Source organism: Montipora capricornis, chromosome 8 (genome assembly GCF_036669925.1).
Source record: "Montipora capricornis isolate CH-2021 chromosome 8, ASM3666992v2, whole genome shotgun sequence".
Taxonomy (NCBI): Eukaryota; Metazoa; Cnidaria; class Anthozoa; order Scleractinia; family Acroporidae; genus Montipora; species Montipora capricornis.
In genome coordinates, this window is record NC_090890.1 from 17,234,289 (window position 1) to 17,259,769 (window position 25,481).

At 40.4% G+C, this 25,481-nt stretch overlaps 1 protein-coding gene across 2 annotated transcripts in view; it reads right to left on the reverse strand.

The window, feature by feature from the left end:
• Positions 1 to 424: 424 nt before the first annotated feature.
• The window catches only part of LOC138014432 (fatty acid synthase-like), a 47,710-nt gene continuing 22,653 nt past the window's right edge, over positions 425 to 25,481 (reverse strand). For both annotated transcript variants that reach the window (XM_068861497.1, XM_068861499.1), the window contains exons 4-15: positions 19,539 to 20,124; positions 18,932 to 19,039; positions 17,257 to 18,477; positions 16,828 to 17,055; positions 15,225 to 16,242; positions 9,887 to 10,247; positions 8,323 to 8,610; positions 7,427 to 7,694; positions 6,959 to 7,237; positions 4,625 to 5,085; positions 3,820 to 4,069; positions 425 to 2,146 (exon numbers count right to left, since the gene is read on the reverse strand). In XM_068861497.1, the coding sequence (XP_068717598.1) occupies positions 1,137 to 2,146; positions 3,820 to 4,069; positions 4,625 to 5,085; positions 6,959 to 7,237; positions 7,427 to 7,694; positions 8,323 to 8,610; positions 9,887 to 10,247; positions 15,225 to 16,242; positions 16,828 to 17,055; positions 17,257 to 18,477; positions 18,932 to 19,039; positions 19,539 to 20,124 (6,078 nt within the window). In that variant the 3' untranslated portion in view covers positions 425 to 1,136. The remainder of the gene's footprint in view (positions 2,147 to 3,819; positions 4,070 to 4,624; positions 5,086 to 6,958; positions 7,238 to 7,426; positions 7,695 to 8,322; positions 8,611 to 9,886; positions 10,248 to 15,224; positions 16,243 to 16,827; positions 17,056 to 17,256; positions 18,478 to 18,931; positions 19,040 to 19,538; positions 20,125 to 25,481) is intronic.

Genomic DNA, 25,481 nt, shown 5'->3' on the forward strand with positions numbered 1-25,481 from the left:
AGAAATTTATTCATAACCACCAGCATCTACAATGAATGATACAAGTTTAGCATTGAAGGTCCTTTTTGGATAACGACTAACGCAATCTTACTAAGAAAGGAAAGAATCTTCAAAAATAAGGAATTAAAAGTGTTTAGACTTTTAACTACGTAATTGAAGTCCTCGAAATGCGTTTTCTACCATTGTGCTTCTTTTCTTTCTAGGATAGACTAACTGGCTTTGTCTGAGGATTCATCATTCGCAGTACTTGATGTTGTTAAACGTTTTGAACCGCCGATTGACTTCAGTTTTGAAATCGCTAAAGAAGACCATTCCTTACAACAGTAAATTCTTGCACGAGAATTTGTTTGTTATTACTATCCTGATAGTGTGAAGCAACGCCTGTGTGTAAAGTAAAGTACAATAGCAAAAACAACAAGAAATATGTCGTTTATGAATCTTTTATTCCCTGTTTATTAAACTATAGAAAACAAGAGTTTTTTTTAAAGGTATTACTCTAATTAAATACTTATCAATCCCTTGTGAACAAAAATAAGTAAAAAAACATTCTTGGCGTTGTAAACCTATCCCTGTTAATCTCTTAACTAATAAAAACAACCCAACGAAACGAAAACTCGAGGCGGGTGAATAAAAACTACTTAGCCCGACACCATGAGAAGGACCAAACCCTGGTACAGGTCGAGGTCCTTACTTAATACAAAGGAGCACATAAGTGGACGGTCATGACCTGTGAAAGAGAGTTACTCTTTTTGCCGGCAGGAAACAAGGTACCTGACTAATCACTCAACTTTCTTTCTTAGGTCCTTCAGATTCGAGATTACAAAAGTATGACGAATAAAACGATTCTATTCTAAAGAAATGGCATTAGTTAAGCAAGCTCTGATTCATCGCGTATCATCACGTCTTGACGAGATTGGAACAATTCTATCCACTTTCAAAAACTAATCATATTGCCGCGTATGCAGAATTTCGCTTTCATACTTAAATAAATACTGAGTTGCAATTAAACCAAGACGTCTTCCATATTCGAAAATCGTCAAGCACGCTGTTGTTCAGAACCAGTTTCCATCGTGTTTTACTTCATTTCTGCTTTTCTAATGCCTTCATCCATTTTCATGGCAGCTTTCGATTTGTCTTTAAGTCTTTGTCATAATGTTCACTGTCTCCAAAGCAGACTTCCCTTCAATAAATGTTTCATGATTCCCGTCCACCCAACTGACTGTTAAGTCACCATCACACAATTCGCGCAAACTAAGGTCGTCTCCAAGGCTCTTTCCCAACACATCCACAATTTTAGCGCGGATGAGATGCACACTGATATGGAGACGAGATGCTGGTTTATACTCCTCACCCATGCGCAAGAGAGCGAAAAAACTCGCGATAAACGTTGCAACGGCGTTCTCCTCTAGTGCTGGCTTAGCTTTCACCACTGCAGCAGCTGTCTTTTGCACTTGTTTCTCAAGGGATGGTTCATTTCTAAGATCTTCCAGCAGCTTATCTTGTTCCACAGCGTTTGCGTACACAGTAACCAAGTATCCAATTATTTCGGCCCAAACACTTGGTTCCCAATCACCAATTTTCTTAGTCATAAGCCTTTCTCGGTGCCAGGTCGAACGTGCCTCCACAAAGGTGTGGGAACCATCAAGTAGAATTAAGCTATCAACTTCTTTTGTTTCTTCAAGTTGCAGAGCCATTTCGATTGCCACACATGCTCCAAACGAGTAGCCAACTAAACGATAAGGGCCCTGAGGGAAAGTCTCTCGAAGACACTTAATGTAGCTGGTAGAGAGAGAGTGGATTGAATCCCTGGGTGATGTGACGGTGTACTGTATGCCGAAGACTGGACAAGACAGGTTGCTGGCGAGAGTGCGCAATGGATCTACAGTGCCATTGATGTTATGAATCATAAACATAGGCTTCTGGTTATTCTTAACATCATTCAAGGGAACGATGTTATGTTTGCCGATGATTGGGAGAGGGAGCTCGACTTTCTCGGATTCTTCAAGTTTGGATGCGGAACTGCTCGTGCTGGTCAGTTCTCGCATTTTGTGTACAGTAAGTAGGCGCACGTCTTTCATGTTCATCTGAATGTCAAAATCGCGCTCCAGGGTTTGGTGGATTTCAACTCCCATGAGGGAATCTAAACCTGAAAAAAAATATTGGCATGCTGTGTCAATAATTGTACATGATCTATTACGAAAAGGAAGGAGAAGTTACAGATACCATTAATTGTCGATTTTGGACTAAATTCGTTCCCGTAAAACGAGTGTGATGTCTTTTACTTACTTTCCTCTAAATTGCCTCAAGGGATTAGAATAGCATTATGCGAAAATCAAATGTAACGTGCCATTAGGGAATAAAAAATTCCCAACGGTTACACTGAAGAAGGGTTCTACACCGGAAACGCCTGTGATTTTTATAAAAAAAACTACTGACACTTTTTGATATTTATTTTATATCACTCTACTTTATATGTATATGTATATATATATAGAAAGTTACGGGAGACTCAACACTCGACAACTTCTGGGGAAAACTTTAATTGCCCTGAGCGGGATTTGAACCCATGTCCCCCAGATCACTAGTCGGGTGTGATGACACTACACTATCAGGACAAACATGCTGGTAACATGGCTGATTGATCACTTAATGATTCAGCGTTATCACATAGAAAAACTGGCCCACATTAAGTGACACATTAAGTGATCAATCAGCCATGTTGCCAGCATGGTTGTCTTGATAGTGTAGTGGTCATCACACCCGACTAGTGATCAGGGGGACGTGGGTTCAAATCCCGCTCAGGGCAATTACAGTTTTCCCCAGAAGTTGTCCAGTGCTGAGTTTCCCGTAACTTTCTCTCAATTTCTCCTCAACTTGGACTGTGAATCCATTTGCGATCCTCCTGTGGGTGATACTTTGTTGGCTCAAGGGATATACTTAACTGACTATATATATATATATATATATAGAGAGAGAGAGAGAGAGAGAGAGAGAGAGAGAGAGAGTTGCATATAAACTGGAGCGGAAGACAAAACTTCTCGAAGGTCCAGGAAATTTAATAAATTTGGCTGATTGATCACTTTATTAAATTTTCTGGACCTTGGAGAAGTTTTGTCTTCCTCTCCAGTTTATATGCAACTTTAAATACTAACTGAGGAGACAACGTGCATCCTTTTGGATCCTTCTGTTGGGAGTTTATCGTTTGGTCAACCACTACAGATATTCAACCCCTTACGGCGGCTGGTATATTGGAGGATAATGCCCAAGGCTGAAAGATTGTCCGAAAAATCAGTGAAGATACTGGTTAGCCACGGGATTCACCGGCTGCTAACCAGTATCTTCACTGACTGCTCTGTCGCCAGCAGGGTTGTCATGAGGGTGCAGTGGATAGCACACCCGACTAGTAACCAGGGGGACGTGGGTTCGATTCCCACTCACGGCACATATGTTTTTCATTCAAAAGGATCAGTCAGTGGTAGTTCACTGCTACTGGCTAGTGACTACATCGTTGGATTTCCAGCCTTCTTCATACACAAAAGTATATATGGCCGAAAGAGTACTGTCTGCAGTTAGATATAGCTTTTTGGCTTTAGAAAGCTTTTGCTTTTATGTCCAAATTGAGCACTCTACTAGGATGAGTCATTGCCGCTAGCAATTGCGCATGCTCACTTGCTCGCTAGTTTGAGCACTCTGGCATGGCTTAGATGTACCACATGTGTGGGACATTTGGGGTGGCTTTTTAAGCTTAACCTCCCTCCTAGACATCAGCACTGCACTTATGAGGCCCAGAAGGCCGAAACTGTACTGTCTGCAACTAACCAAGATCTGATAGAGTCGTGTCCGGATTTATGGTCGAGACATCTTTAACTCCGAGAATATGCGCAACAGCTCCAACCAAATCAGACCCAGATTGTTTGTCACTCTTGCTCGTTATCTTGGATGCCGGTACATACGAAGACATAACTGGGTGTTCCTGTGATAGGAATCTGTCCAGCACACTCAAGCAGCTACTCATGCGCTGTGGAAGTGTCCCACCAATCACCGTCTCATTTGAACCACCCATTGTGTCCTGTTGCATAAACAAGATATCCTTTAACAGTTTGCTTCAGAAAAAGGACCCTTTCCTCTTTGAGTAACGTTCTAGATTTAGAACTTTTCTTGATTTAATCACATGATACTCATGTTAACAACAAACTCTTCAGTCCTGAATTGACAAAGCGGAAGCCACACTAAAGGAAAGCTCCTGAAATATGCTCTGATGTAAAGGTTACGATGGGTCTGTGTTTAACCGCCAAGTCAATCGTCTTTTTTCTTTTTTAATAAAGAACAGTTTAAATTGCAGACATGTAAAAAAACACTTCGCTAGGGTGGGACAGTATAGCACTATTCAAGATCCAACTATCAGAGAATCTTTGTGAAAAAAGTTTGCCTCATAAGTATAAGCTCATCATTTTCATAATAATCCTCTAAGAAATCGCACTGAACATTGAAATTGCTTCTCATAATCTGCTACCTCTAACAATTAAAGCCTGCTAAATCAGGTAATCTTCGTAAGGCGTTGACTTAGAGATTCAAAATTTTAATAATGACGTCAGAAAAGATTATCCTGGTCAAGATGCCGCACCTGTATGAGGCCAACATCTCCAATAGCCCCCCACTGGATAGCTAGACCGGGCAGACCGCTCTTCACGCGATCCTCGCATATTCTCTCCATAGCAGAATTGGCAAATCCATAGTTGGTTTGTCCAACATTTCCACGACCACTGGACACTGATGAAAACATCACAAACCAGTGAAGATGCTGTGCAACATCCGTTTGTCTCGTAACTTCATCAAGGTACACAGCCCCACAGTATTTGGGCTTATTAACGGCTTCAAAAGCTTCCACTGTTTGATTTTCGAACAATGCATCCGTCAGCACCACAGCCAGATGGAAGATTCCGCCCAAGGGACCCAGTTTACGCGCTTTATTTACGACATCCCTGGCTCCTTCTTTTATTCCCACGTTATCTGTTAATGTCAGGACTTTGACACCCATTTCCTCCCAGACTTTGACTCGACGAGCCTGGTAACCAGTACGAATACCTAGAAAGCAAACAAAATCAGTTTATATGAAATGAAATCCGCTTATAGATGTTCACATACTCCATAAACGCAGAGTCTAATTAAGGTTAATCTAATCTAATAAATACTGGCGTTTTACGATTTTCTGTTCGCGGCACCTAAAGATGTATGTATGTTTCAGGTGAGGGAAAGAACATTTTTTAAATGTAAAGTAAGATCTCACAAAGGGAATGGATAGGTAGGATAGTACGCAAGGATTTGGGTCAGTCAAATAAAAGCCTCTAAAGAATGAAGGGCGTTTCAACCACATCTAGCAAATAAAATATCATGGTTTTCATATCATATCATATCATCATATATCTTTATTTACCCTCAGATTTTTAGAGTAGCTTGGTGTAGCTAATATCTCCGAGCATTTACCCTCCCAACCATGATACATCACAGAAGACAGACCATAACACCGGGAACTGCATGCCCTATCGTGTGCAATAATGAGACCCGAGGGCTATCGGAACGATCACTTTCGAAATTTTTGTCCTAAGGCATAAGGTCTTCGGCCCACTCGCCAAAAGAATCTATTTGCTTGAGATCTGTGTAGCCTGTGACGGATAAACATCCGAATAGTTGCACTGCTCTTGAGGAACTGAACATTTAAGGCCCATGAACTGTGAAGATTATTCATGTAGTAGGTATTACTGAAAAAAAAAAGGATTAAATCTTGTACTAGACTTATGTTAAATTTGACGACGTTTCGTCCGAAACCATCGGACTTCATCAGGTCAATGGTGGAGTCTTGACTAGTCATGCAATACGCGTGACTGGTCACATGAGAGACGGCGTGGAATGTTGCGTGGCAACTCGTCCCATGCATGTGATAGTTTGAAGCGTCATTACCAATCAGAGTGACATTAATGAGGAGGTTTCCTATGTTGGCGATGCCTTCGGGAAAGGTTGGAAATGTTGCTATCCAAAATGGCCTTTCCGGAAGGCAGCAGAAAGCGATCAGGGAAGATCTTCCACCACCCCGCACTCCCGTTCGAGAGAGAGCCCTATATCCAGGGCTTAAGCGAGAGAGCTAAGAAAGCCCAGAAACCAGTAGGCGTCACCACGACCTTCAAACCGGCTAACTCTTTACGTGACAAACTGGTCTATGTCAAAGACCTTACCGCAAAGAAAATGCGTTCCAGTGTCGTATACAGCATCAAATGCGCGCACCCAAGCTGCAATGAGACGTACATCGGTGAAAGCAAGCAAGCCCCTTGGCCAACGATTCTCGCAACACACCAAACCTACGTACCACGAGGCCCAGAACGCCGCAGTCTACACCCATGCCAAAACAACAGGGCATCAAATCTCCCCTGAGGTAGCTATCTTGGACCAGGAAGAACGGTAGTTGGAGTGAGGGGTGAAAGAGGCTATTTGGGAGAGGGTTGAGGCACACAGCCTAAACAAGAAGGGAGGCCTCCTTTTCAAACTATCACATGCAGGGGACGAGTTGCTACCCAACATTCCGTCTCTCATGTGACTAGTCACGCGTATTGCATGACAAGTCACGACTCCGCCATTGACCTGATGAAGTCCGATGGTTTCGGGCGAAACGTCGTCAAGTTTAACTAAGTCTAGTACAAGATTTAATCCTTTTTTTTTCATTTACGACCTATGCGGGCCAACAGTGCATTCACGATTGGCTGCCGGGATCAGCACTTGAAATAACCCTGAATAAACAACTGCAAGCAATACCGAAAACGAGAAGAGGAGTATCGAACTTACATTTGCATGTCTAGAATCTGATTTGAAAAAATATTTTTAGCCGCTTATGTGAAAACCAAAACAGTCTTAAGTAGAGTGGTGACTCACTAAATTTTGCCAAAAACTCTAGTATGTATTTTCTTACCACGGCGACTTGTAAGGATCAGATTGCGTGCACCTCTTTCCACCAACCAATGAGCTAGTTCCAAACCAAAGCCGCCAAGTCCTCCAGTCACCACATAACTATTACAAGGATCACAAATGCTACGTGCATGCGCTACAAGTTTGACCACTGACTTAGTTTGATCTTCGGGCCTCACTTGAATGACCACTTTGCCAATGTGTTTGCCTTGGGCCATAAATCGGAATGCTGGCTCGATCTCATCTCGGTCAAATACTGTGGTTTTCAAAGGTCGCACAGCGCCTGATAGAGTAAAACACAAACAACAGCAGAAATCATCGATTCGCTCTAGTTTCGCGCTCTTTGTGGACCTCACTGGCTACTTGAATGTTGATTAAAACGGCCAATAGTTCATACGCACATATTCAAGCAAACTATACGAAGCTTAAAACTTTCTGCATTATGCATTTAAGTTTGCAGTCACCACTTTACCTGACTTGATTCCATCTGTCAGTAGTTGAGAGACTTGTATCCATTCAGGGTTATCTTCTTCAAAGATGGCATCTAGCAAGATTCCATGGAAAGCCACGTTCTTTAGGAACAGAGCCATCCCTAGGGGACTATTGTTAGACAAATCATATTTTCCGATTTCCAGGAAGCGGCCATGACGAGCTAGACATCTCAAACTAGCTTGCAACTTTTCCTGCGCTAAAGAATTGAGTACCACCTGGACACCACACCCATTTGTTCCATGCATTACCTACATAAGATAAAAAGATAGAAAAATCCCAAGTTAAAATTAAGCGTTTATATACATCTAATTAAATGCGCTTCGCAAAAACCAGACTGGTGACTTGATTATTCGCGACATATAGTTCCAGAATAAAACCTGATCACAAACGCTAGGGCCTACCTCACTAACACACATCTAGCGTGATCTTATCCATAGTCTAGTTCGAGATTCTTGCGTGGCTATCTCAGTAGCCTCGATACGTTTTCGGGCCCCTTTCTGACCCTACATTTGCTTCAGTATCTCTTAAAGAAGGTCTTTCATGGGATACAACAACTCTTTTGCATTTTTCTTTTCTTGGGAACATACCAACATTTCAGGTGATGACATTTTTGCACGTTTAAAAAGAACGTTTTCGAATGGAGACACGCAACCTCTGTGGTTCGTTGACTGAGTTTAAACCAAAGACAGTTATCTAATCCTGGCAATAGGTAAATGACGTTCAAGTGACATTTCCATTGTCATGGTTGCTTCCGTCTGGTCGAATAGATCTGGCCTTTACTTGACAAAAAACTGCTGCTCGGATCGCATTGGCTAGAGGGAGTATCAGAGACTAGGTTTAACTTTAGATAAATAGCTTTTTCAAAACCCTGCTAACCATTTGCTCAAATGACATGTCCCTTGAGTTGCCGATGTTCTCAGGTTTTAGATCTGGGAAAGTGGAGATCAGATACTCTCTTTTCTCCTTTGTTCCTACAGTTGTGAACACTTCACAGCCCATCTTAATGCAGATAGAGATGGCTGCCTGACCTACGCCCCCAGAACCTGAGTGAATAAGTACAGATTCTCCATTTCGCAGGTTGGCACGAACAATCAGGGCATAGTATGCTGTGGAATACACTACTGGCACAGAAGCTGCGTGCATCAGGCTCCAGTCTTTAGGGACCTAGAAACATGACAAGATAGCAAAGTAGTTTGTCTTCAAAAAAAGGCATATTTTTTAAAGTAACCAAATATCTTTCGGACAAGTGTAGAGAATTATTGAAGCAGAAAAAGGTTATGCTTATAAGATGCTAGGGGTGTGTGGAAAACCTGGAAAGAGTAGGTCCCCTAAACTTATCAAATAGTAAATTGCACAAATCGTCATTCCTATTGGCATCCTCTAAATGTGAATGGTGAGCATTTAAGTTTAACTACAGCAGGGTCTTTGTTTTCCTCACACCCAGGCTGGTAAGTGGAAAATGAGGACATACTTTATTGAATCCATTGGAAACTCGGAAAAAATCCGAGTTCCAGATGGGATTTGAACCCACGACCCTCCATGATCAGTGGTTAGAGCATCCGATCAAGGAGCGTCGTGGGCCCAAATCCCACCTGGAACTCGCATTTTTTTTTTCCGAGTTTCAAATGGATTCAATTTCAATAACATATATTTGTCTTCTCAGATTTGCTCAGAAACGAAAACCTCGTAAAAATGTAATATATCAAACAGTAAATGGCAAAACAGTGAATTTCTGTTATTTTCTCTTTGTTTACAATGAAATGTAAATAATTTCAGGGAAATCATCCCAGGGTCTTCGTTTTGCACATACCGGCCAGGGTATGTGGAAAACTAAGACTCCGCAGTAATTCACCTAAAATCGCTTACCGGCCACTGTGGGCAAACGGAAAACAACAGGACTGACGACGCGATGTGCTATTCACTGCTTGATAAGTTTTTTCTCTGGGAAATTTTCGTTTTCAGGTTTTTCGTTTTCCACACACCCAACTAGGAGCGGCAATATCGTATCCCAAGTAATTTAAATGGAGAAATTCAACCATACAGTTTACAGTAATCAAGAGGAATATTTGTATTACATATACCACCATTTATTTATTAACACTGCAGTTTTGGATTTTTTTCTTCGTGAATCAATCGTAAAATGACAACGAATTGCTCACTAAGGACCTCTTAACATATTTAATCATAATTTCACCACAGTGCCACGGGATTCAATCTTCAAAATTGACATAAAGATTTTAATAATGGTATGCTAAACTAGCTATGGTCTTAAAGTCTGTGAACATTAAATTGGAAAGAAATTGTGCAAGTGTAAACTAATTTGAAGCAGTCAGCCAATTTGATATAATACTGCGTGCGGGCAAACTATCCGTGAAGGTTACAGGTTTGAACCTGGTGGTTTTCCAACTTTATCTATGTTCAGTTGTCAATGAAACATCACCTGCCAAGTAAACCTCTGATCTGCCATAACAGTGGTGGCCAAGGCTTGTGCAGGAAGCAATCCCATTATTCTCTCATTTTTCTTGTTTCTTCCCGAAAACTCCATTCCTAGAATGCAGTCTTGGTGTGCTAAATCTCCTGGGAGAGCATCTGGAGGCAGTTTTCCTGTAGCAAGCATGATGTCACGGAAGTTAAGAGATGTATAGTACACTGTGCACTGCTCTGTGTTGCCATGTGTTTCTGGTGCATACTTCAGATGAGACGCAATCCATCGTAATGAGGAGAGATCCCCTCGCGTTAGCACATTCACATATGCGTGTTCAGTTTCTTCATTAACATCTGAGTCTTCCATCAGAACGTGCCTGAAAGTGAAACACAGCAACCACATATTAAACCACAATTCATCAACATGGCTCTGAGTTGCTTGGTCGCCAATCGGCCACTTCGAAAAATACCAAAATAATCTTTATTTGTTCCGCCATATTTTGCATAAGCATTGTTTCCAGTTTCTCTTGGGACGTACAATGGGCGAAAGAGAAATCAAAAACAATGCTTGCGCAAAATTTCGGGAGACAAACAAAGAGTATTATGGTGTTTTCCTCAAAAAGGCAAGGGCCCCTGAAAGGGAAAGTTTTTGCTACCCGATCTGTGACTGTTGCAATAATGCAAAAGATTGCAAAAGACTGTTGCAATATTGTAAATTATGCCGTGAAATTTTAAAACGTGATAGCAAATAGCTTCACTTTCACTGACACGCCCTTTTTGTTGTTTTCTTCGACACTAAATATAAAGCAGTTAATGAGTACTAGACTATGCCAAAACCAAAACTGGCATTTTTGTATGTCCTTAATAATAATGCCTCTTGGGGTTTCCTGGTCATATCACCCTTTTAAAAACGAATTGAACATTTTTTAAAGGAGTTTTCTTTTCAGTAGACCCCTATGGACCCATTGCATAAATGGGGCTGAAATTTGAATAACAATACTTACACATCTTAAACCTCACATCTACGCGACGAATCCTTTGTTTAAAAAGCAGTAACACGAGGCTTAAGATGTATAGATGCGTAGATTTTTACTTTAAAGTTATCCTCCCCTAGTGCGGGACGGCTGCGTAAAGGTGGAGCAACTAAACGTTTCACAAATGCTCCATCATAGAGCAGCCAGAGTAAATACACCAAATAGAATACGCTAAACTATCGATAAAAACTAATAATAATAATATAATAATAATTTATTACTTATTAGGCGCAAATTAACATCTGAATATGATCAAATGCGCCTTACAACCAAAACTACTCCTAATAATTACAATAAAATATAATAAAGAATACTTGAAATTAATAACTTTAAAAGTAGTCAATCTAACTAATCTAACTAAAGTTAATGTAACATACCATAAGAAATTCAGCGGTGAAGGACCTCCCGAATTATCTCGCCTTGTGAATAAATTGTGCAGGGCCTGCGACCTCAGTGGACGAAATAACGTTACTGTCCCTCTTTTTAACACTTATTTTTTTGAAACGGAATCATTTAAAGAGCTACCATACTATAGGTCACTGTCTCTTATTAATTTTGGGGCCCCTCACCGAGTAAGCAACTACATTTTCGAGCTCAGTCAGTACAGTCGCTCCTTAGGCATGCCCAGGATGCTGAAGACGTCTGTGTGTATTTTATTTATTTAGAAGTTTTTGTATATTCCTGTTCCAAATTTGCACGACGGTAGCAGATTTTAATTTCTTAATAATATTATGGTCAAAACTTGTATTGAAGGTGCATGTCTTATACCACTTTAAGTTATATCCCATAATTTACACGACTCCACAAGCTTTTTGATTTTTAACCTTATCGTGTATAAATAAAGGAAATGATGATGATGATGATGATGAAAGAACTCATTGCATCGTCTCCTTTGACGGCCCAGTAAAAGCAAATCGTGAAATCATCGAAATGCACTGCGACAGCAATGAAAGTGGTTTAGAAAGTTCATTATTCCCGGGTGGATGTAACAGACACCGAGTCCTGTCATGCGCAAATTACGAAAGAGATACTGGCAATTGTTTTTGCGTTTAAGATGGATGTGTGGTTGTCTCAAGAGCTGCAAGAGATGAACTACTCACAGGACTCTACAACTCCCTCAAGTGGCTGTCGTCAAGAGCAAGCGAGAGTGCCAAATGTCATGGCATGACGCGGGGCATCAAGAATCACGTGTTGACCTATGAAGGGTGAAAAGAATATAAACAAAGGCAAATTAAGCTAAGATAAAGACAAAGATGCTGGACCACAGGTCGTCACTCCGGGTTTCTTGAAGTTCTCTATGGAAGGGGATGTTGATTACCGTAAAAGCAGTCAGCGCCGCAGCCACGGAAGTGAAAGAAGAAGAGGATCTTTGTGAATTCCAAGAAAGCCGGTTCAGATACTTTTCTATAATCCCCGTCAAAAAGATCCCGGCACCAAGCCATCTTAGAACCCTCCTCCACCATGTCAATATTTCACGCGGGAAAAGTTTCGGGATTCCTGGAAAAACGCCTTACTCTTTGCAACATTGAATAGGGAAAGAGTAGGTTTGTGACTGAGATTGTAGCTCTACCTGACCAAAGGAATACAGTGTCCACGAAAATTCAATTAAGTCCAGCAAAGAACCTTCTTTACAGAACTGGGCAATTTTTGCAATTGAGACCCTTCGCAGGCAGGTGATGCTGTGCTATTTATTAGGCCACGGTATGCTGAAAAGAAAGAATGGAAGTAAGGTACAGTGATGGAGAAACTGAATGAGAGATCCCTCCAAGGCGTTCCTTAACGAAGCAGAATTGATCTTAAGAAAGCCGTAAACCCGCTTCCAGGGAAGCCGCTAAGTAAAAGAATCAGAAAGAGCTGTGATTGCATCATTTCCCTCTGTCTGAGATTGACAAGGCCCCACATCCACTTTCCAGCCAACCATGTCTACCAACTACTCCTAGACCTGCATATCTTTAAGGAAAGAGAGATATAATCCACCCAAATTTTTCCGTTTTTTATAATAGACAATTGCTTAAAGTGTCCAGACAAGTACGAGGATTGTTTTCTTTTTTGTCTAAAGACCGGACTTCAAATATAAACATTTGTTTCATCGAAACCAGCAAATTTGAGAATTCTCGATTGCAGACTTCTTCTTCATGTGACAGAAAAAAACTAAATCTCTTACAGCTACTGGGACTCGTGATTCACTATTTAATCTCATGCACTTGTTGCTTTCCTTGTATTTTCAACAAAAAGGAGAGTAACTAAAATGAGTGAAATTTGTGCCATTTAACATCAGTATATGGGCTGTAATGATATACAGTTTCCAATACCATTCAATATTCACATTTCACATTCGCATATAAGTCGTGACTTTTGAAAAAAAAACGTAACTTGTAACTCGGATCTCTCTTTCCTTGGTTTGAGTCATCGCGTGTTATCTTCGCTCCTTGTTTTACATTGTGTCCTTCTAATGTAGTTCCAATAACAAGAAAAATAAAGAAGTTAATTTTCTGACTGGTAAAACTGACAGCATTTGCATAAAGTCGGGCCCCCTTCAAATGACAAATATTGTACTACAATTATCCACAAGACTAGCAACTTTCATGTGTTTCTTATCTTTCATGTCCTGTCTGCGTAGCTTGCACAGTTCATTCAATTTGTCACTTGAAATATACCGTAAAATTCCGAAAATAAGCCCCTCCATGTATAAGCCACTCCAAATATAAGCCCCCCAAAAGCGGTAACGCAAAAAGCCCTCCGTTAAATCGCCCTTTCAAATGTAAGCCCCCAGGGAGCTTGTACTTGGAAAATTGCCCTCAAACACAAAGTAAAACAAAGCAAAAACGGTAAATTTACTTCCAACTATAAGGCTAGCCCAATCGATTCAGAAACTCAAGTTTCCCTCCGTAGATAAGCCCCTTCAAAAATAGGCCCCTTGAAAAATGCCCTTGAAAAATATAAGCCCCGGGGCTCATTTTCGGAATTTTACGGGTAGTTCATTCTCGTGGACAAACGTCTTCTTAGGGTACGCTCGATTGACCACATTCCGGAATAGGAATACATGAATAAAAGTTAGAAATCCTTCGTTTTTACGGAGATTCACATTAAAATTGTCAAACACCTGCTAAAATGCTATGTTAAACACACGTTTATTATTGTTGCTTCAAAACGCCAGACATACCTTTTTAAATCATCATTCCACGTATTCTTATTCCGGAATAGGGTCAAGCGAACGCGTCCTTAGTTTATTATTATCTGAATTGTTTCTTTAAACCTAACCTCAATATTTATAGCAAACGTTTAAGTTTAGTGTTGCAAAACAAATATTTCCTTTTCTCTCAAGCCGATTTTGCTTTTAAAGGGCTACTATAGTATTTAGATTTCAAAACTGCTTTAACTAAACAGTAAATGGCCCAAGTTTTAAACCTTGATTTAAAAAAGATACCTGTCTATTTTAACTGAAATTTTCCTTTTTAATGGTCCGCCATTACTAACTATTAAAGACTTAAGAGGGATGGATCGAGGAGATAACACTCATTAGTTTAAGAATGCAATACATGTATAGGCGGCTCAATTAAAATGCAGCGCGGAAGTTTCGGGTTTTCAGACTTTTAAAGTTATGTTTTGCATATATAATAAGTTATGTTTCATGCTGAAATTTTACGCTAGTGAATCAATGACGTCACTTTTCCCTTGATCCAACCCTCTGAGGTCCAACCGGTCAGTTCTGAACGTGAGTAGTGGCGGACCGTGAAATCCAAAACTCAGAGTAAACAGCCTTTGGATAAAAATCAAAGGTCAAAATTTTGCCAGTCAAGTGTTACTTTCAAAATCTGAAAAAAAAAGGAACTGATTTTTTGATCATAGTAGCGCTTTAATGGGTGGACAACATACAGATAGTTACCAAAATGTCTCGGTACAGAAGTTGGCATTAGATGCATGGATCTATGCAAAACACAGAAAACTATTTTGCATTCCATATTATTTCTGACCTCATCCCTCTCGCTAGCTCAACTCTAAAGTAAGACAACTATTGGCTTTGCAAAGTTTCGCAGGGCATTTAAAGAAAATTACGAAAAGAAAGTGATCAATATGGCATGTGGTGGAAAGGTTTATCTCGGCAACCGAGTCATCTGAAATTTCTTCGGTGCGCCTAAATAGTTCTAAATTATTGGTAGTTTAAGGAGAGTTACGCGGGTTTTTCCTTGCCTTTATTCTGTCATTCACGTAACGAATGTGTTTCGTCTTGCATACTTGTTGGTTCAATGTTGCAATGATGACCGACAAAGGAAAGGAAAACAAAAAGAACCCTTTGGAAGTACGCGAACAAGTACTAACCTGTATGATCCATATTTATTATCCTTGAAGACATTCATGACCAAGTCTAATTTTGTCAATGAATCAAACTGCATCATCACATTTTCTTTTTGTTCGGGGCTGGCCAGGAGACATCGAATTCTCTCCCCACCTATCTCTCGTCGAAGGCAATTTGTCATGCCAATAATCCCAGACGGTGACGTTGTAAAAGAGCAAAGCCAGATTGACGAATTGCCTTTCAGAGAAAGGGCAGTTTGAAGCTTTGGCACAAACTCAAATGATTTGTCCACATCAACGTAGACTGGCTCTTCGTGTGCTGTGTTGGTGCATCTGCAAAGGAGCAGACTTGAGACCGATCCAACTCTCTTGAGTGACACAACACTGAGTCCACAAGCTTCCAAAACCTTTACCCACTTTTCACCAGTCAGGAAATACTTTTGGTCTGCAATATCGGTGGTGGAGGCATGCTTCCCAAATGATGAGTTTAGAGTCTCTAAACTCGCAGTAAGTTCGTGTAAAAGTACAAATCCTTTTGGGCTCAGAGCTGATTTGATGTTATCCAAGGCACCAGTAACATTAGATGTCATATGGATGAGATTTGAAGCAATAACAAGGTCGCATTTCTTCAGTCCACCCGGAGGGTTCTTGGAAATGTCCCATATAGTTATCTCCACATTATCATCAGGTGAAGATTCTGTTATGGATGAAATTAGATCATCTGTTTGGTCGGTGGCTATGTAGGTTAGGTCCATCGTGGGATTAAGACTGATCAACGGGACAGCATGCGCAAAAACTTTGCCTTTTGCTGCACCAATTTCGCAGATTTTAAAGTTATTACCACTTTGATTTTCGATGACTATGTCCAACATGAGCTTCAAGCCATGACCATCTTGTATGGCACTGAAGAAATTATCCTTGGATACATCATTTATTCTTGACTGTTTAGAGGTTGGTTCGTCAACATAAGGAAAAAAGGAGTACTTTTCAAGAACTGGAAGTTGGCTGTCTTGTTTCCTAGGGGCTATTGTGGCATGGAGTCCTTACAAATAACAATAACATAAAAGGTTAGACATTAACACTCTGGCCCCGTCGGTTTCAATCTCTCCTCGTAACTGTGAATATGCACACTCTAATCACATGTCGTTAAAAGGTGTGTAAGAAAATCATGAAGTATATTTTATGTACTGTGTAACAAAAACGTAGGAGAGTCCACATGAGTGTCCCTCTGGAGTCCAGACAATGGTGCAAAATGTGAAAGGAAGATATTAGCGTACAAGTAAAACAAGCCGGGCGTCATTGCTATTCTTTATATCGAGAATTCTAATGAGGAGTATTTAATGCTCTTGAACGTGACGTTTTATCGGTGACATGATAGGCTGTTTTTCTCATAAATTATTGATGAGTTTTTGAAACTTATCCACTGGATAAAGATATCCGACCTTTCAACAACTGGGGCTTGGTGCAGACTTCAAAAAATACTGCAGAAACGTAAACTGTGCAATAAAGCATGTTGAAAGGGCAGCTTGCAGTTCAGTAAACAGTAAATGAAAGTATACTAGACCAGTATACGCAGATCGTTAAGAATGTGAGGTACGAGAAAATAATAACTACTTTAGGTGCCCACCTAGGAGTTCTACGCCTCCAGCTACAACCATGGCCATGTTGGGATCAAGTTTGATCTCACAGGATCCACCTTCTACCTTCTCCAAGTGGATTGAGGGATCGATTCGTAATGAGCGTATCCTTGTGGGCAGCCTCAGTCCCCGTCCAGGAAGCCTCAAGACTGACATTTGGAGCATGGTGTCTAGGAAGGGAATCCATTCACCCGTCCACTTCAGTTCACCTTTTGTTCCTACAATTAAAAAATAACCACTTTATAGGGATCTGTTCAAAGTTGCCTTTGGTGTAAAATGGGCGCTATCAATTCAATTTTTGAGGACATTTTCTTACAGGAACCAAAAAAAATCTATTCTCAATGCTAGGATTCGAACAGGTGAACTATTTGAATCTGGCTTTTCATTAGATAATGGAAGGGCCTTACTCCAAGACGTACCTGAGCTGTTTGCACCTAAAATTCCTTGGAAGGTAGGTCCATAATCATATCCTCTCAACCTCAGCTCTTTGTAGATACAATCTCCTGTCAAGTGGACATCTTCCTCAGCTAAAGGAACATCCTTGAAGGCTTCAGTCAGCACTGGTAATTCTGGAAGGAACATCTTTCCTGTAACCACCAAGCTTTCTCCCTCTGAGACGTCAAACTTATTTGAAGCTGGCATTACGTGGACTGTTAGTGTTACAGTTCCCATCTTTGGTAGGATGGTAGCGCGATGAATGGTAACATCTTCAAAGACAACTGGTGTGTGTTCTAAAAGAAGCCCTACCGATTTTGCCAGGGTCCTCCACGCCAAAACTAAATAACCAGTAGCTGGGAACAGGACACGTCCATCTATGCAATGCCCTTCAAGGTACTGATCAGATGAAGATGGTGAGATATCAATATCAAAGTTGCAACATGTTCCAGCTTCACCGTTGCTGCTAAACTGGAAATCGGTAGAAATAGGAACATCCCACTCTTGGGAGTGGTCCCATTCCATGTGTGGAGCAATGGAAGGGGTAGAAACATGAACGGGGAAAGATGCTCTTGTCAATGAGATTGGTGTAGGATCGAAGTTGATGCCACTTGAGTACAATTTGCCAAGACCTGACAAAAAGAATTCGAGGTTGTTTGGATGATTTCTTTTCATCAGAGGGATGATGATGGTCTGTTTGTTGAGAGAGCGCTTGAGAATGGCTTGCAGAAGGCAGTGAGGGGCAATTTCAATAACAGTAGCGTCACCAGGGACCTTCGAAAGAGCTTCCTGGAACAAAACTGGGCTGACCAAGTTGTGAACATGATAATCTGAAGACGAATACTTTGCCAGCTCAGTGTCCCACTTCTCTTCAGGAATGGAGGTGCTGATCCACCGACTTGATCTTTTCTTTGGAACAATGCATTTCATCAAGGCATCTTTGAGTGCTGGAGCTATGATAGCCATGTAAGTGGAATGGAAAGCAACTCCTGAAGTATTGACCTCCTTAGCAAAGATACCTTCTTCTTTCAACATTTTCACAAAGTTGTTGACAGCAACAGCATCGCCAGAGATTGTAACAGTGTCTACAGCATTGTGACAAGCAGGATTCACTCCTACTGGGCACCTCTTCTTAGTTTCTTCCCATGTTAGACCCACGGCAGCCATACCTCCTGGTGGAAGTCTGGCTTCCTGAACACATCGACCTAAGAAGCAAGTGACTTAGTCAATTCAAAATAAAAGTAATATTCAACATTTACAGTCGATGCGTTTGTGTGTATTTATTTATTCAATTGCTTTTAGCGAAACCTCATTCTCTTGAACTCCTACAATAGCAGTCCACCATTTAGGTTTTGAGACAGTTACAAACAATCTCTTACATTACATTCACTAGTAATACACATAGGTAAACACTATACCATTATTCCAGTTTTGGACACACAGCAGAAGGGAGGTGGGTAAAGCTACTATACATCAGTAGTCGAACATTGACGAAAAAAGGCAAACAATTCATGACACATCAAACTATGATAATTAATATGAGGATCTGGATAGAAAACATGACAATCAGTTCTTTAGTTGCAGACTGTAAACTAGTTGCACGTACTTTCCCTTAAATCCTGTAAATAACACGGTTATCTGGAATTACTCGGAGCCTACCTCTCCAGTAAGCAGCCATGATGACCTCTTTGCCGGTAAGACTTCCATCAGCATATGCACAGCCAAGTTCTCCTACACTATGACCAACTATTCCATCTGGGGTTATTCCTGAAGGAAAAATGACAATACAAAAATATATCTCTCAACTATACTCAGCCGATATACAAACATACAGTTGACTGCCGTGTCAGCTGCTATATTGTTCCACCTCCAATAAAACGCAAGATCGAATTATTTAACTAGCGTTACTAAATGATCTGTAGCAGAAGCTCAAGGATTCACAGAAAGGAAAAAGACTTTGCGTTTAGGGTGCTACTGATCCAATTTATCGTAATGTGATATCTGAAATAGTATCACCTAACTGCTAGTCAAAATACCGCTGCACGGTACAATGTGGTGAGACCGAAGAGTGCTGGTTGATACAACGTCCAATGCTCCATGCTTAAAACTGCCATAGGGTGTTTCAAATAATTTTTCCGTTCCACTTACCCAACCGTTCAAGGAAAACACGTTGTGTATTAAACTGATGCCATCTTGACATAGTGATAATAATGGTAGTGTGTCATGTAATGTAAAACCATTACAACTTATCCCAAATATTTCTCACCTAAAGTTGTCAAGCAATCAACTAATGCAATCTGAATGGATGCCAAACCAACAAATGAGTTGATAGTGTTGCTGTAGGTTTTTTCATTGCTGTCCATTATAACCTTAACCAGGTCAAGTCCATACTCCTTTAAAATTCCAGCAGACTTGTGTATTGAATCACGGAATGTAGGAATCTGCATAAGTTTCTCTCCCATGCCTTTCCACTGTGTTCCCATACCAGAGAATACATACCAGACAGGCCTTCTGTTACGCTGCACAGCCACAACGTCTTCAATGATGTTCTCACTGCCAATGATAGCATAACCCCTGTAGGGAAATGTGGCCAGTGGTGTCGCTGAAATTTCAATCAACAGAGACAATAGATCTGCATTTTCTACGTTGTTTCTTGCAAGTAGGAGTAGTTTCTTGACACCTTCTTTCGTCCGTCCTGATGCAGGAATCACAACTGGTAGGACAGGCTTCGATGGTACTTTGGTTTTCACCATTCTAGGAGACCTCAGTATCACATGAACATTGGAACCACCAAATCCAAATGAGTTAATACCAACCAGACCACCATTCCATGGTAATGGTTCAGCTACAACCTACACAACCCAGAGATCAAATAGTAGATGGTGGAAGCACTTTCATCTAAATTATAAGTTTTATTTTATTGCTACTTTGTTTAATAAGGAAAGTAAAGCATCCTCTTGTTTGCTGTTACTTATATTTAAACCTTTGACTATTAAAACCAGTACCATTGGCTTGTAATATATTGACGAAATTTACAATATTATCTAAAACTGTACAAGAAAGACATTTGTTATATAGATACTGATGAAATAATAGGATTTTCCTTTTTGCTAAAAATCATATCTTCCTTGCGAGCAGTGAAGATATTTTAATCGTTTACATGTGAAGACATTTGTGTCCATAAGCCGATTAAAAGCGAGCTTCCCCTTTAAAGCATACTTTTGTGCTCTAATATCATTGTTTTCGACCACATTAACATTTATATGCCTAAATTTGACATTATCGTGACTTTCATATCTAGTTTCTGTTCACAAAACATGCGTGTTTTAGAGGTCGGTGACCACCTTTTTCTTCTTACATGTTGCTTTTAATCTGGACATTTCATCAGTATCTATATAATAAACAGAACATTACATGACTGTGTGAGGACACGAATTTTATCTTTTTGTGCTGATACTATCAGCATTTGAAGATAAAATCCGTATCCAGTCACAGCCATGTAAAAGTATCCTATATGTATCCCCATTTATACCATGCCATACTAAGAAAACATAGCGAAGCAAATTACAGAGAAGCTATTCTTTATGTGACGGTTTTACACCCGACCTTCCCACTATGCATTATGTCATTATGCTTCCCATTATGCAAGTGACGCCATTTCCGGCTATTTCCTGCATTGATGGACCCCTGTCTGAGCCCAATTTTTTCTAATGCATTACTTTTGAGGTCAAAACTGAGAAAAAAAAGAATATATCAACAAACCAAAAGAATCGCTGGTTGTTCAAGAAGCTGATATTTTCACTGAAGAGCAAAGACACCAATAACCGAGGAAAGGAAATGAATTCGTATTTCACCAAATTTGTCGAGTTCATTCAAAAACCACCTTATTCAATGAAAGAATTCTGACAGAATGTCACCTTCAAAATTGGATAATAACCTTTTATTCATTTTATTCTGGTGACTGGAAAGGTATATGGAAAACAGTATGAACATGACTCCTTGGCAAGTATCAGAACCTCGATTGAGTGGTATTATTTCAAACTTTGTAGCCCTTTATCGACAATAACATTGTAACTTGCAATTGCATTATTTGCATTTCCTTCCATAAATACTATTATCCTTACTTTGGGATGGTCTTCAAACTCAGTACTATTATGAATTTATTTTGAGAAATAACGATGTTAAGCAGTGGAAAGTCAGTCAAAAGTCAGAGTCTGCGCATATGTCGCATTGATTGTGCTACCCATTATATTTTTTATTGCATGCTATAAAATCCATTTTCTCAGGTTACACAATGGTGATAATGGCCACGCGTTTTTAGACTCCGCTACTTTTGGTACTTTTAGCCTGCATTTTCAAGCACAAATGGAATCTAGTCAGCGAAAATCATAACTCCAATTATTATTATTATTATTATTATTATTATTATTATTATTATTATTATTATTATTATTATTATTATTTCCTAACTCAAATGGTTCTGCAACCTACAAGAAAAGACAGCATTCTTGATCTTGCCTTGAATAATAATAGTGATGTGATTTGTGACGTCGAGGTTGGTGAACCAATTTCGGATCACAATATTATTTCTTTATTTTCACCCCTATCATCGGAAATCATCTGAAAGAGGGAGGATTTTATGATTTCAACGAGGCTGACTGGTTACGCTATTATATATTAAATGAACTGTTCGAACACATTCCATGGCATGTGAAAGAAGTTTGGAGTGCGAGGACCGACTTATTTTTTACAGCCGTTGACGAGTGTATTTCAAAACAGAGAAAGAAGAAAAATCGCCGGGCCCCTTGGATTTCAGCTGAGATAATTAAACTTGTACGGAAAAAGAAGCGATTGTACAAAAAAGCTACAAATAGTAGTAATGATGAGTCGTGGTCCACTTACAAAAAGGCAAGTAATTTGTTGAAGAAAGAATGCACCAAGGCCCGCTGGGAGTACCTCGATAAATTGGCTAACAATATGCCGGATAATAGCGAACACAAGCTTTTTTGGAATTACGTGCAGTCCAGGCGTAAAGGATCTAATGATCTAATTGTCATAAAGCTGGACAACGGCAACGTGCTAACAAACGAAGGTGACATTGCTGAGTGCATGAATGAATATTTTGCTTCCGTTTTTACAGCCGAAAACTTTGATAACTTTCCATCATTTTAACAAGTTATCAAATCAAGGATCTTAGTCTTCTACCCTGTTCACCTAAAGATGTTAGCAAGATTCTAAGCGAGTTGAAACCTCGAAAATCTCCTGGCCCGGACAGTATACATCCCATGATCTTAACGAAATGCGCTGGAACCTTGGCTCCATCACTTAGTGTTGTTTGCATCAGGCATGTTATCACATAACTGGAAATTGGCTGACATTACTCCTTTGCATATGAAAAGTGCAAAAAACGATCGAAAGAACTATCACCCACTCAGTCCCATCACTCCCATCAGTGGTGTGCAAAGGGTGTGAAATGATAGTAAGACAGCAGCTTGTTTGGTTTTGGATTACAAACGAGGTCTTTATCCCGGAGCAATTTGCCTTCTTGAAAGGGAAATCTTGTCTTTCTCAATTGTTATCTTCGTTTTACGATTGGGCCCGCAAGAGAAAGAAAGGCTTGACAACAGACAGATGTTATCTTTTGAGACCTTTCAAAAGCCTTTGATTCGGTGCCACATGAACGCCTTTTGACAAAGATACACGCATATGGTATCCAAGGTTCCCTCCTGTCTTGGCTTAGATGCTTTCTCACCAATCGATACCAGCGCGTCGTTCTGCGGGGACATCACTCATCTTGGACTTCCGTTTTGTCTTGAGTACCCCAAGGAACCCTGTTGGGACCTATTTTATTTCTCATTTATATTAATGATATTTCAAGAAATATTATAGTACTGTGAAGATTCATCTATCCGGGAAGATGATAGTAGGCGAAGCATGAACTTGAATACTGCGGATATTTTGTGGACTTACTGACCCCAAGGACAGAGAAGGGGAGATTGATCATGTCAGGACTGCTCTGAGCTACAGTGGTTACCCTAGTTGGCTTCTGAAAGACCCTAAACAGCCCGCTGAGGAACAAAAGCCTTCAAGTCAAGCCGCGAAACTACCATCATCCGGCACCAGCAAGAAGAAATACCCGGTCGTCATGCCGTATATCCGTGGGTTCTCTGAAGAACTGAGAAGAATCCTGAAAGGCTACAACATCCCAGCCTACTTCAAACCATCTAATACCTTACGGCAACTACTGGTCAGGCCTAAGGACAAACTGGACAAACTCCAAGTCACGGGTCCAGTTTACCACATTCCATGTGAGGATTGCCCGGCAGCTTACGTACGAGAGACAGAACGGTCGTTCAAGGCCCGATTCATGGAGCACAGACGCCCCAGCTCCTCTACTTCCGAGGTGTCCAGGCACATACACACTACTGAACCGGGACATTTCATCGATATTGCTAACGCAGAGATTTTGGAGGTTGAACCGTGGTGGTTTGAAAGAGGTGTGAAGGAAGCCATCCACATTCGGACTCTATGCCCTTCACTCAACAAGGACGGAGGCCGCCACAACTTGTCCCCCATCTGGACCAACCTCCTCAGGAACAGAGGGAGGGGGGCCACTCGGAAACCTTCGAATTTCCCGCCTACTTCCGAGGATGACGTCACCAACAACACCAGTCATGTGACCAAGAGCTCAGGAGAGCTCGAAAGCTTATGAAAAGTAAGTCCACAAAGTATCCGCAGTATTCAAGCTTATGCTTCGCCTACTAAGAAATATTATGTCAAACACAAAACTCTTAAGCGCTTTGCAGATGATATGGAGGTGTATAGTGTACTCAGGGACACTAAGGAAGACGTAGAGGAGCTACAGAAAGATCTTACTCGCCTGGAATCTTGGAGCAATGACTGGCAGCTAAAATTCAACTCTGATAAATGTGAAGCGATGCACATTTCTAAAGGGAATGATTATTCAAGTCCTCAATATCATCTATGTGGTAACCAGTTGAAAGCTGTATCTGAAGTTAAGCATCTCGGAATCTATATTACTTCGAATTTGCCATGGAGTGTGCAAGCCAACAAATGCGCAAAAAAGGCAAACAGTGTGCTTGGATTCATAAAACGAACGGTGGGTCCTAAAAACCTGGAGCTGGTTTCAAAACTTTATAATAGCCTAGTACGTCCGATTCTCAAGTACTGCTCTCCAGTCTGGTGTCCGCACCTTGAAAAAGACTCAATACCTTGGAGAAAGTACAACGTAGGGCAGCCAGATGTGCCCTTGAAAATATTGAGCAAGACATGCCCAACGAAGAATGTCTAAAGCTCCTTAAAGGGGCTAGGTCACGCTGTTTTCCATGGGCCGAGCGGGGTCCTTGCTCTGCAATCGGTTTTTTTTTTTTTTTTTGTCGTTTTGTCGGAGAGCTGAACCAGACTTCCACTCGGCTACATAGTCAGTGGGACTTCCAGTCACGCAACTTAGGATGTTTATTCGCCAAAAAGCTGTTAAAACGTTAATGTACTTAAAATTTTATGAATATACTCCGCTTTTTATTTACAACAAAATATATATTTTTTTGTGTCTTATTGAAACATGTAATCGTGACTTTTAAGAAAGCAAGCTAAGACTATTACGTCATCGGAGATTTCACAACTGATGGTGCAATCGGAGATTTGACAACGGCTATAAGTAATGGCGCAATACCTTTGTGTGCAGCCGTTGTTGTCAGTTTGTTGTGCTACAGATTGATCAAGTGATTTTGGTTCTATAGTCATCAGTGAATCAACAAGGACTGCTGTGAAATGTGTTCTACGTTGCGACTATAGTGGTAAGAAAACTGATAAAATTTAGTTTTGTTGGTGAGCAGTCCCAAATTTCTATTCGGTCATATAGTCAGTGGTACTTCGAATCACGCAACTTATGATGTTTACAGGTATTCGCCAAAAGCTGTTAAAACGTTAATGTACTTAAAATTTTATGAATATTCCATTTTTTTAGTACAAAATATATTGCCTTTCTGTGGTATTTAAGGGGTTGATTCGAAGCGAGTATTAAATACATAAAAGGTCATTATGTCATCCATGGAATGTATCGACGTTGCAACTTTCATTGGTAGGGACATAACCACCGTACTAAACAAAGCCGTGGATAACGTAATTCTTAAATTAAGTGACCCGTGTGACTACTAGGCTTTTACTGGTGTAAAAAAACAATTAAATT